Source organism: Erythrolamprus reginae, chromosome 7 (assembly GCF_031021105.1).
Source record: "Erythrolamprus reginae isolate rEryReg1 chromosome 7, rEryReg1.hap1, whole genome shotgun sequence".
NCBI lineage: Eukaryota > Metazoa > Chordata > Lepidosauria > Squamata > Dipsadidae > Erythrolamprus > Erythrolamprus reginae.
This window is the reverse complement of record NC_091956.1, coordinates 24,901,545-24,914,413: the sequence shown is the minus strand read 5'-3', so window position 1 is coordinate 24,914,413 and position 12,869 is coordinate 24,901,545. Positions and strand designations below refer to the sequence as shown.

General features: G+C 42.9%; 1 protein-coding gene across 6 annotated transcripts in view; it reads right to left on the bottom strand.

Annotated features, from left to right (window-relative positions):
- Window positions 1-12,869, bottom strand: part of LOC139170258 (exocyst complex component 1-like) — a 58,904-nt gene that overhangs the window by 25,950 nt on the left and 20,085 nt on the right. For 4 of the 6 annotated variants that reach the window (XM_070757223.1, XM_070757219.1, XM_070757222.1 and 1 more), the window contains exons 6-9: window positions 10,574-10,801; window positions 7,086-7,218; window positions 4,437-4,546; window positions 2,963-3,016 (exon numbers count right to left, since the gene is read on the bottom strand). In XM_070757223.1, the coding sequence (XP_070613324.1) occupies window positions 2,963-3,016; window positions 4,437-4,546; window positions 7,086-7,218; window positions 10,574-10,801 (525 nt within the window). The remainder of the gene's footprint in view (window positions 1-2,962; window positions 3,017-4,436; window positions 4,547-7,085; window positions 7,219-10,573; window positions 10,802-12,869) is intronic. The other 2 variants (XM_070757224.1, XM_070757220.1) reach the window with 1 other exon arrangement.

Below are 12,869 nucleotides of genomic sequence, written 5' to 3'. Positions count from 1 at the left end.
TGACCGCTTAGCTCCTCCCATCCATCCAGAAGCCGAAAGAAAAGATCAGAAGCTGGGGGAATCGGGGTGTGTGGAAGAGGTCCATGGGAGAACTAGGGGGAGCTGCGGTGCCTAGACATCCGCCTGCAGCAAAACCACCCTGCGACCACCACCTTTGCCCCTAGGGCAGGGGTAGGGAACGTTGGCTCTTCTATGACTTGTGGACTTCAACTCCCAGAATTCCTGAGCCAATCATGCTAGCTCAGGAATTCTGGGAGTTGAAGTCCACAAGTCACAGAAGAGCCAACGTTCCCTACCCCTGCCCTAGGGGAAAGACCCCAGCCCATGCCTGCTGCTTGCTTTCCTGGGACAACGCAAAGACCACCTTCAGGAGCTTCCCAGCTGGGTCCCTTCCACGGAGCGGTGGCTGCGGTTCCCCCCAGTTCTCCCGTGGACCTCTTCCACACACCCTCGCTGCCCCCAGCCTCTGCGCCGCCGCCCGACTGTCAACTTGTAAAGAAGTGAGAAGACAAGGAGGAGCTGGGTGCCGATGGCGGCGGAGGAAGGCGAATGCTGCCTGAAGGCTGGGAGGGAGGCGGAATACAGGAGGAGGAGGCGGAAGAGGAGGGAGGCAGGGAGGAAATTCCAGAAATGACAGTCACAAGGCAGGGAAATCCCTGCTGCAGTAAGAGAGCACAAGGTAGAGCGCATGCGCAGTAGGAGAGCCCATGCCCCCGGCTCGGGTTCGTAAGGTGAAAATGGTTCTTAAGACAAGGCAAACAAATCATGAACCCCGGGTTCGTATCACGAAATGTTCGTAAGACGAGGGGTTCGTATCATGAGGTACCACTGTATATTATAGTTAATATACTTTGCTTGTCAGAAGGCCGCTAATGGGGAATCACATGATCTGGGACGCTGCATCCGTCGCAAGTATGAACAGTTGCCAAGCGACTGAATTTGGATCATGTGACTTTGGGGATGCTGAAGTAGTCGTAAGGGTGAAAAACAGTCACAGATCCTTTTTTTTCAACATTATTGTAACTTTGAAACGATCACTAAATGAACTATTGTAAGTCGAGGCCTGCCCGTATAAGCGTTTGATGGGCAACTCCAGACAAGATATTAACACAAAGCAGCGCTACTTAACAAACACCATTCATGTACATGTAAGCCATACGGTTGACCTATTATTTTTGTACAGGGGAGGAAAATATGACTTTATCAATGTGGTCCAACTTCTTAATTGCTGGGCTTGATAAACTTGAAATTTGATAGACCCAACACTGATATGTAGAATTTATATCTACAAGGATAGTCAGTTAATTTACATATTTACTTATAGCTTGTCAGATTTCCTGCTTTTTGGTCCGATGCCTTTGCCACTAGACCCTTGATGGCGAAACTATGGAAATAAACTTCCGGTTAAGCAGTTGGGCCATGTTTCAACCTCCCCAGGCTTCAGGAGGCTTTCCTGAAGCCTGGGACGGTGAGAAAACGGGCCAACCAGAAGTTCATTTCCAAACTTCTGGTTGGACTGTTGGGTCTGTTTTTCACCATCAGCAGGCTCCAGAGACTTTTCTGAAGCCTGGGAACGGTGAAAAATGGCCCAACCAGAAGTTAGTTTCTGAACTTCTGATTTGGCCGTTGGGTCCGTTTTTCACCATCCACAGGCTCTGGAGACTTCCCTGAAACCTGGGAATGGTGAGAAACAGCCCAACGGCCCAACAGGAAGTTCGTTTCTAAACTTCCGGTTGGGCCATTGGATCCGTTTTTCGCCATCCGCAGACTCCAGAGACTTTTGTGAAGCCTGAGGACGGTGAAAAATGGTCCTACTGGAAGTTTGTTTCTGAACTTCCGGTTGGGCTGTTGGGTCCATTTTTTACCATTCACAGGCTCCAGAGACTTCTCTGAAGCTGGGGACGGTGAAAACAGCCCAACGGCCCAACAGGAAGTTCATTTCTGAACTTCGATTGAGCTATTAAGTCCATTTTCCGCCATCCACAGGCTCCAGAAGCTTTTCTGAAGCCTGGGGAGGACAAAAATGACCTCACCCCACCCTCTGGAAGGCCAAAAGCAAACTGGAATCCATTTTTCGCCATCCACAGGCTCCCAATGCTTCAGTGAGTCCTGTGCGCATGCACAGGGGGCAGCGGGGGTTGCGTGGCCATGACCGGGTATGCGCAGGGAGAGGGCATTGCAAAATGGGAGTGCACACCCTTTTGGCACCTGAGCCAAAAAAGCTTCATCATCACTGCACTCGACAAAAATGGGTCTACAAGGAGTTACTCGTTACTACCAGTATTATCATAACAGTAATTTTAGTGGGAGCCTCAGCAATAAGCTTTCAAAATTTCCACGCTCCTTCTTGCAAAAAAAAAAAAATTGCCCATATTTGTTCTAGTAAACCTATTTTCCCAGGGTGCAAGTCAAAAATCCATTCACAAGATGGAAGGCTTTTGGGAAAAACCATGTTTTGCAAGAAAACAAATGTATCAATTTTAAAAAATCCTCAATTGGACAAAAGTCTCAAATGTGTCAATGAGAACCAAACATAAACCAGCTTCTAGGGAGAGGATAAGAAGGACACTATATATAATTTAGTAATTGGGAAGAATTATCTAATGGGGAATCTATTCATTATGATAGCGCTAATAAACTAGTGAATCCATGTGTAATTCTCAAACAAAACACTTCGATGCACTTTAACCACACATTTCATATTAATCATATATTTTAATCGTCGTCCATCTAAATTCAATATCTTCTCATCTAAGATATACTTCTTTACCAGGCGCTCAAAACGTGAAAGATTTAAAGATTTAAAGAAGACGTAGCAATGACAAAGACTTATGCTTCAACTCATAAGCCGTATTTTCAATTTTAGAGAGGCAACACTGCAAGAAATAGTTAGGTTTAGCAAGCTTGTTTTAAAAAGAGGCCGAGTAGGATTCAAGCAGCTTGATTCAAACTCTATACTCACAGAAACTGAAAGATAGTAGGACCTGTTACTGAGACCCTTCTCCAGTTCAATAAACTATTTGGAGATAAAATACAGGGATAAAAAAACACAGAGAACTGAATAGATTTGCCCAAATACACACACACACCCAGCTTGAATGGTGAATGTAACACTTTAAGATGAATTGCTTTGGAATAAATGTACAATTGCAGGGCCATCTAAAGATAACTATTGTCACGCTGAATATTGACAGCCCCAGAGACATTTAGTAATTAAAGAATTAACTGTGTGTGTGCTTTACTAAGATCCTCCTATTATGATGTAATACCCTGCCACATCTAACATCACTTCCTTCTTCTTCATGTTAAAACTCCATTCTTATTCTAACCTCCATCACGTAAGACGTATTTGTTATGTTGTCCATCGAGACATGTTTATTTTTATACTTTTATAATAAAAAGAAATCTTGCTTTCAACAAATGACTGGGCTTCCATCTATCGCCTCCACAGTGATTAAGAGTCTAACGGACTTTAATAACTTACAAACTGTGACAACTATAAACTCACTTGTATATCTATACTAGCTCAATACCCATTCTCCACTATGAAACTATGTGACCGGACTTGATAAATCGGCACATACAGCTTGAAAATTAATGAGTGGTTATTATTGGCCTCTCCTCTGCCCTTCTCTCCCTCAGCCTTGCTGGCTTAGCTCAAATGTTTTGTAGTAAAGCTGTTAGTTCTGTGAAAGTAAAACTGAAACCGAATCTCCTCTCCTCTGCTTGTGTTTGGCATTTGGAACAGATTTATTTTGAGGTGGGAAGGGGAAGTAGAACTCCTTAGCATCAGAGCACGTTAATAATAATGTAGGAAATACTAATGATCTGATGGTGATTTTGAAAAATCCTTTTTCAGTGAGCGCCTAGAAGTCAAGAGGAACATAGGTGGCAAATTTCAAGTTTGTAGCCTGTACAGTTCTAGAGATTTTGTGAAATGCATGAATGGCATTTTGCTTTTATATACATATATGTATGTAACACATTTCAGTTAACAATCAGAAACATTGTCCCATATGGTATAATTATAAATTATATAATCCAGAACATGATACAATGGTCTCTCGAGACTGAAGGTCGCCAATGTAATAATTATTTTCAAACTTGCTGCAAAAGAAATTCCATTCTTACCTACACCTGTTATGTTAAACCTGCCAAATCTTTTTAAAAGAATGGATGCTTGAATTGCCTGCATTTTAGAATGGCAGGCAGTGTCTGTTGATTTAAACGTACACTGGAAATCAATTGATTTTGCATAAAAGTTACCAGCAACAAGAATAATTAATTCTGTTTTGCATTCTATTCCAAATTTCGTTATGGAGAAGTGTGAAAGAAGATGGTTAAGGAACAGCTTTTATCGGGAAAATAATTCCCTGAAAACTCTGAAAACTGAAGTGAGGAACCAACTACAAAGTGGGAAAAGAGCAAAGCATCACCTGTTGGACAAAGACATTGTTGAGGTGGCTGGCTAGCCTCCGTGCAAACAGCTCACGCAGGTCGCCAAATCGCTGCTGCTGTTGATTGACCGCATGAAGCAATTCGTGTCCTAGGATCAGCAGATGGAAAGAGGTTTTGAACGCATAATCATTACAGGTATGTCATTCTGGGAGGGAGGCGGGCAGTTTCAAAATGTGATAGATAAATGAAATAATTCAGGACAATTTGAATTGGTTGGTCTCCTCTATTGCCAGATCTACAGAGAACCTGCAGAACAGTGGCACCTCTACTTACAAACTTAACTCCTTCCGTGACCAGGTTCTTAAGTAGAAAAGTTTGTAAGAAGAAGCAATTTTTCCCATAGGAATCAATGTAAAAGCAAATAATGCATGCAATTGGGGAAAACACAGGGAGGGTGGAGGCCCTGTTTCCTCCCAGGAGATTCCTAGAGAGGCCCCACGGAGGCTTCTCGCTACCTTTTCCAGTTACAGTTTCGGAGGCTTGGGTTTGTAAGTAGAAAATGGTTCTTGAGAAGAGGCAGAAAAATCTTCAACCCCCAGTTCTTATCTAGAAAAGTTCGTAAGTAGAGGCATTTGTAGGTAGAGGTACCACTGTATAAGAGATTCCTATGCATGGGAATGTGATTAGGAAAATATTAGAATATGCAGAAATGAACACCTTAACATTTGCAATCAAATAAAGGGAATAAACTGAATATTATATCATATGGGAACTATTCTACCAATGGCTAGAGAATAAATATCAAGAGCCGGGGTGGCGCAGTGGTTAGAGTGCAGCACTCTACAGCTAACTGCTAGCTGTAGTTCAGCAATTCAAATCTCACAACTGGCTCAAGGTGGACTCAGCCTTCCATCCTTCCGAGGTGGGTAAAATGAGGACCCAGATTGTTGGGGGCAATACACTGATTCTGTAAGCCGCTTAGAGAGGGCTGTAAAAGCACTAGGAAGCAGTATATAAGTCTAAATGCTATTACTATTGCTAAATACAAAAGGTAGAAATAAAAGTAGATTAGTGAAATATAAAAAAAATATATCAATAAAATTAAATAAGCTAAGAAGAGGATTGTTATAGTATTAGACATGCTATGTACAGTGGTACCTCTACTTAAGAACTTAATTCGTTCCGTGACCAGGTTCTTAAGTAGAAAAGTTTGTAAGTAGAAGCAATTTTTCCCATAGGAATCAATGTAAAAGCAAATAATGCATGCAAATCCATTAGGAAGGAAATAAAAGCTTGGAATTTGGGAGGAGGAGGAAGAAGAAGAGGAGGAGGACAGTCGCTGCCGAAGGAAGAAGGTGAGGTGAGGGGAATAAAAAAAAATCCAAAACTTATACTAGTTATAACTACTTTTCTTTTTTCTATAATATCACCTTTTCCTTATTAGATATTTTTGTATTAGTAGCATTGAATTACGCATTTAATCATGTATTCCTTTTTTTGTATCTGCATTTATACTTTTAAGAAAAGCGGGGATGGTACATCCCCACAGTCTATGTTAAATGTTTGTAAGTCTGTATGTTATTTTAAGAAAATTAATAAAAATATTGGGGGGGGAAATAAAAAAATTAAAAAAAAAAATCCAAAACTTTAAGGCTTAAAAAAAAAGAGGGACTCTGAGGTGGCAAGGAGGAGCATGCGCCTCCCATACACCCAGCGCGAAGCTGCCCCCATACACTGCGCAAAGAGAGAGAAACCCAGGTGGGCAAGAGGGGGGAACCTCCCGTTCCTTTGACTGAAAGGCAGATGCTGCTGCTGCTACCTGCTGCCTCTTCCTTCCCATGCTGAAGGGCTCCCCTCTCACTCGCTCGCTTTGTAGCCGGTGCCTTTCCTTCACTATGGTGACTCCTCGGTTTGGCTGAAGCCGAGTTGATCCGGCTGGGACGAAGCGCCCCCTTTTGCCTTTCTGCACCCAGATGCTCCGGGACACAACCTCGCGCCAGGTTTATGGGAGGCAGTGCGAGGAAGTCACCACAGCAAATGGTTTATTCCCTCTCCAAGCGCCCAGAAAAAGGAAAACATTCCGTTCGCTCTGGGATGCCCAGAGCAAAGGGAGCATTTCTTTTCTTTGGGTGCTGGCAGAGATTTATTCCCTCTCCAAGTGCCCAAAGAAAGGAAAATGCTTCGTTCGCTCTGGATTGCCATAGCCTCCTTAAGCACACCTGAAAGTCTCCTCCGGCAAAAAAGCCCGAGATGGCCGGGATTAAAGGGGGAATGGCAGGAAACTGGCCGGGCCTCCATGCCGCTCTAAAATTTCCGGGGAAATTGTTCCGGGCTCGGGTTCTTAAGTAGAAAATGGTTCTTAAGAAGAGGCAAAAAAATCTTGAACACCCAGTTCTTATCTAGAAAAGTTCTTAAGTAGGTAGAGGTATCACTGTATATCGATATTGTTTAGAGTAGACAAATAATGAATATGGCTGTAAATTTTAATTGTTATTGCACGAGATATTTGCACCGCGATGACACACTGTTTAATGGAAGATGGATTGTTCGTATTAAAACAAAATTAAAATTATTTTTTTTTAAAGATTGACCTGATTTATTTTATTTTTTAAAAAACTTAAAGAAAGCAGAACTAGGATCTGGTGACGATAGACACAGGTGTTGTTGTTTTCCTTCTCAATGCTTACCTGGCTGAAGAGCTACATTCATGCACTGTAAAAGTGCATCGGCGGCATTTGTGCAGGCCTCAATGCCGCGTGAAGAGGAGAGGTCTCCTTCCTGGAGGGCCTTGATGTGACCTTTGGCCAAATCCATGTGGTTCTGCAACAACGGGGACCAAACTCTCAAGCACAAATTGTATAACTTTCCTTCATTTATAAAAACAAGCCCAATTATCTTTTTTTCCCCTCACGTGTTTTAATAAGACCATTTAAATCACAGTTCCTCAAACTTGAGGACGCTGGGCGGCATATAAATTAGACAGACAGACTATCACCATCCAGATATTGTCCTGAATTACAACGGGTTTCCAACCAGAGGTGGTATTCACGTACCTTCCCTACTGGTTCGCAAATGTGAACCACTTTCTGCGCATGCGCTGTGCTCTCATGCACAGCTTGCACACATATGTGCGGCTTCAAAACAGAATATCTCTGGGACCGCCTTCTGCTGCACGAATCCCAGCGACCAGTTAGATCCCACAGAGTGGACCTTCTCCGAGTCCCGTCAACTAAACAATGTTGTTTGGCGGGACCCAGGGGAAGAGCCTTCTCTGTGGCGGCCCCAGCCCTCTGGAACCAGCTCCCCCCAGAGATCAGATTTGCCCCCACCCTCCTTGCCTTTCGTGAGCTCCTTAAAACCCACCTCTGCCGTCAGGCATGGGGGAACTGAGAAATTCCTTCCCCCTAGGCCTATACAATTTATGCATGGTATGTTTGTGTGTATGTTTGGTTTATAATAAGGGTTTTTTAGTGGTTTTAAATATTAGATTGGTTACATGCTGTTTTTATTGTTGTTGTTAGCCGCCCCGAATTTACGGAGAGGGGCGGCATACAAATCTAATAAATGAATGAATGAATGAATGAATGAATAAATAAATAAATAAACAAACAAATAAATAAATAAACAATTAAAGAAATAAACAATTAAATAAATTAATAAATAAATAAATGAATAAATTTTAAAAAACGACAAAGAAACAAGGATATATGAAAATTAGCATTGTTAAAGGTCTTTTTTCCCCCAAATTTACTAGATGTGTAAAAGTAGTTGATCAATGTATTAGCTAATGGTGTTGCAAATTTCATTAAGGGTGTTGGAAAATTTTATATATGATTTTTTTCCAGGTGACAAAACAAAAGGAGGCAGCACTTGCGAGAAGATAAATACCAAGAGTAAATGGATAATTATTGTATTGTAATACAGATGGAAAGTATATGATATTGTACGTATATGTTTTTTTTAGAGGAAAAATAAAGAAAACTTAATCCCCCCGCCCCCAAAAAACCATGCAGAAATAGGATGGCATAGAGCCGGGATGGGTGGGCAGGCCCACTTGCAAGTCACCACTACTGGTTCACATGAATCAGTCCAAACCATTAGGGACCGTCTTCTGCCACACGAATCCCAGTGACCCACTAGGTCCCACAGAATTGGCCTTCTCTGGGTTCCGTCGACAAAACAATGTGGTCTGGCAGGACCCAGGGGAAGTGCCTTCTCTGTGGCGGCCCCAACCCTCTGGAATCAACTTCCCCCCGGAGATTAGGACTGCCCCCACCCTCCTTGCCTTTCATAAACTCCTAAAAACCCACCTATGTCGCCAGGCATGGGGAAATTGATATACTGTATACCTCTCAGCTATTCCGCTTTATGTATGATTTGTTTGGATTGCATGACTGTTCTTAATAAGGGTTTTAAATATTGTTTTTAATATTGGATTTGTATATTGTATTATTATTATTATTATTATTATTATTATTATTATTATTATTTGGATTTGGATGCCGCCCCTCTCCGTAAACTCGGAGCGGCTAACAACAATGATAAAAACAACATGTAGCAATCCAATACTAAAACAACTAAAAAACCCTTATTATAAAACCAAACAAAAATGCAAACATACCATGCATAAATTGTATAGGCCTAAAGGATGCGCACACATACAATAGCAGGAGCATGTGTGCCCATGCCCATAATGCAACGCCTTCCCGCCATGTATGTACAAAACCCCCGTCCTGCCCCACGCTCATGCGCACGTTGGGCTGTTTTTTGCTCTACCCAGGGTTCAGGAAAGCCTCCTAAACCCTTGGGATGGTGAAAAACAGGCTAATGGACCAACTGGAAGTTCATTTCCAAACTTCCGTTTGGTCCATTGGGCTGTTTTTGCCAAACCCAGGCTTCAAGAGACTTTTCTGAAGCCCGTGGAGAGCAAAAATGGCTGAAAAGAAGGCTGAAAATCAGTTGACATAAGACAATATTTCGCATGCTCACAGATAAGGCTCGGTGTGCCACCTGTGGCATGCATGCCATAAGTCTGCCATCATTGCTCTAGGACAGTGATGGTGAACCTATGGCACGGGTGCCACAGGTGGCACGTGGGGCCGTATTTGTTGGCACACGAGCCATTATCCTAGCTCAGCTCCAACGTGCATGTGTGTGCTGGCCAGCTGGTTTTCGACTCACCCAGAGGTTCTGGGAGGGCATTTTCGGCTTCTAGAGAGTCTCTGGGGGGATGGAGGAGGGCATTTTGCCCTCTCCATGGTTCAGAGAAGCCTCTGGAGCCTGGGGAGGGTGGAAACTGGCCCTACTGGCCCAGCAGAGAATGGAAAATGAACTGTTTCTGGCCTCCAGGGGGCTTCACCAATTTTTACCCAAATATCGCTGCCACAAGAACGTCAATGCGAGATTTTGGCTGCTGCACATGCGCAGCAGCCAAATCTCGCTGCGGTGCCTAGAGCAGCAGCTGGGGCCAACAAGCAACAGCCCCCTGCCCAAGCTTCGGACGGGTGGCCTACTCTCTGCTGTCCCGCGCCACAGAAATCTCTTGGCGCATGTGGGAGAGCGGAGAACTCGGGGCCACCCTGCCTGCTCCCTATGCCATGGCCCATCGACCAGGAGATCAAAGGTAAGAGCCGTGGCGCGGTGGAGCAGGCAGGCCGCTCGTGGCGACGTCAGGGGTGGGGGGTGGCGGGGTGGCAGTAGCTGGCAACGTGGCGGGTGGATGGGAGCAGCCAGCTCCCATCGCACGTGCCGTCACAGGGGGGCGGCGGCTGGCAGTGCAGCAGGCGGATGTGAGCCGGCAGCTTCTCCATGCATGGAAGCAAAATCTCATGCGCATCTTCGTGTGAGATTTGGCTTCTGCACATACGCAGAAGCCGAATCATGCACTGAGCAGGGCACACGCCAGGGGCGCGCTGGACGCACCGGGCACACACATAGGGGCGCGCTCTGGGTGCATTCCAGTAGGGCTAAAATTGGTAGCCCACCCCTGGTCATAAGTCACTTTTTCAGTGCTGTTGGAATGGTCACTAAGCGAACTGTGGCAAGTCAAGGGCTACCTGCACTGGTATTATGTTTTGGTTCTGATAAACAAGCAGACCCATAAAACATGAAAAGTGCATCACTCCAAATATTTTGAACGGATAATACATGGAATTAAGAATATTTAAATGCTTACAACGAGGAACTCTATCTCCGACAGCAGTTTTAGGTTGTTCGTGTTGCTAAGGTGGATTAGATGGTTGCTTTCCGAAATCTGATCCATTTGTTCTTTTACGCTCCGGAGCATGTCTTGGTAACTGCTCAGCTTCGATTCGATTTGATCCACTTCTTTCAGGGCCTCATCCAGCAATTTCATCAAAGTGTTCACCTGTTTCTCAGAGGCCATAATCGACTGGATGTTTGCCTAGGCACAAATTTATGTAAATCCTATCGTCAAATTGGAAGTAAACACAACGGGTGACTGCAACAGCAACTGCTGGCAGCAGGACTTTTTTTTTTTAAAAAAAAATGTGATTATAACACAAAAGACAAAAACAAACATACAACAGCTATTAGGGTTACAGTAGTCCCTCGCTATACCGTGCTTCACCTACTGCGGCTTCACTTCATCGCGGGTTTCTGAGGAAGTCGATCGGCAGATTTAAACAGCCCGCCGAACTCAATCGGCAGGTTTTTCCAAAAAAAATATATATCTAAAATTGTAAATACTGTATTTAAATACTGTATCTAAAATAAATACTGTGTGGGAAAGGTTTATAAACACTTAAAACAATGAAAACGTACCAAACAATTACAATATAAATACTTAAATAAGTACTATCAGTCGATAAATTCCCCATCGCGGATTTCACCTATCGCGGCCAGGTCTGGAACGTAACACCAGCGATAGGTGAGGGACTACTGTATTTACAACCCCTTTTTCATCAGAAGTTACAGGGTGTCCAGGAAGAAAGCATTTTGAAATTCCCTGATACAGTAGTACCTCTAGATACAAGCTGCTCTACATGCGAGTATTTCAAGATACGAGCCATGAGGGGTGAGACATTTCTGTTCTAGTTCCGAGCTGAAATTCGGGATACGAGCCGAGCGTCCACTAGGTGGCGCAAGAATCCTTGCTTTTGGTTATCTCGGAGGGGAAAAACAACTTGTTCCAGATACGAGTGCCTCGAGATACACGCTCCCTTATGGAATGAATTATGCTCGTATCTAGGGGTACTACTGTATTTCCCTGTAACTTGCGATCTAGTTAAGGCACGGTCGTAGATGACATCATACCAAAACGGCTAAGCCGTGGAGAAATATCGGTAGCTGAGGAAGCAAGTTGTTGCCACAGTTAGGCTCATTTTTGCTTGATTCTGCCAGGCAACACAATCCGTTTTTTTTAAAAACATGATTTTTCCCTGACTTTTAAACATTTTAATACTGTTTGGTTTATTTCCCGATTTTTCCAGTTTTTTATGAATTCCCTGATAATTCCCTGGTATTTCCCAAACAGCCAATTTCCCTGATAATTCCCCGATTTCCCTGTTTTTCAGGTTTGCTGGACATCCTGAGTTATTGTCAGAGATGTTGGAGGAATTATTGTCTACCACTTACACATTTTTACATTCCTTTGTTCTTCTTAGGACTAGCATTTCTTATACTATGTACACTTACTACATTTTTAAAATACTGCGCAAATGTCTCTATAATTTAGTTTCCTTCACCATTTCTCTCTTCTAACTGCTTATAAAATTTTTCCCATATTTTATAGTACTGACCACTTTCAACCTCCTTGTCATCATATCTATTTTTGAGCAATCTGTAGATTTTTTATCTCTTCTTCTTTGGGGACTTTGACTTTTTTATTCATTTATTTGGAAATTTACTGCCTACTTGCTCATACTAACTCAAAGTAGCTTAAAACAGGAGTCTCCAACCTTGACAACTTTTATTTATTTATTTATTTTGTTTGTTTATTTTGTTTGTTTATTTTGTTTATTTATTTTGTTTATTTATTTTGTTTATTTATTTGTCAAACAATTATAGGGTGATAACTTGTACATATAAAACATTAGATAAGTAATGATAAAAAGTAGACAATAGGACAGGGATGGTAGGCACAATGGTGCACTTAGGCACGCCCCTTACAGACCTCTTAGAAAGGAGGCGAGATCAATTGTAGATAGTCTAAGGTTAAAGGTTTTGGGGTTAGGAGTAGAAACCACAGAATCAGGTAGTGCATTCCAGGCGTTGATTACTCTGTTGCTGAAGTCGTATTTTTTGCAGTCAAGTTTAGAGCGGTTGACATTTAGTTTAAATCGATTTCGTGCTCGTGTGTTGTTGCGGTTGAAGGCGAAGTAGTCGTTAACAGGTAGGACATTTTGGTATATGATTTTATGAACTATAATTAAGTTAGAACGGAGACGACGGAGTTGTAAGTTGTCTAAACCAAGAATTTCAAGTCTGGCGGAATAAGGTATTTTGTTGTG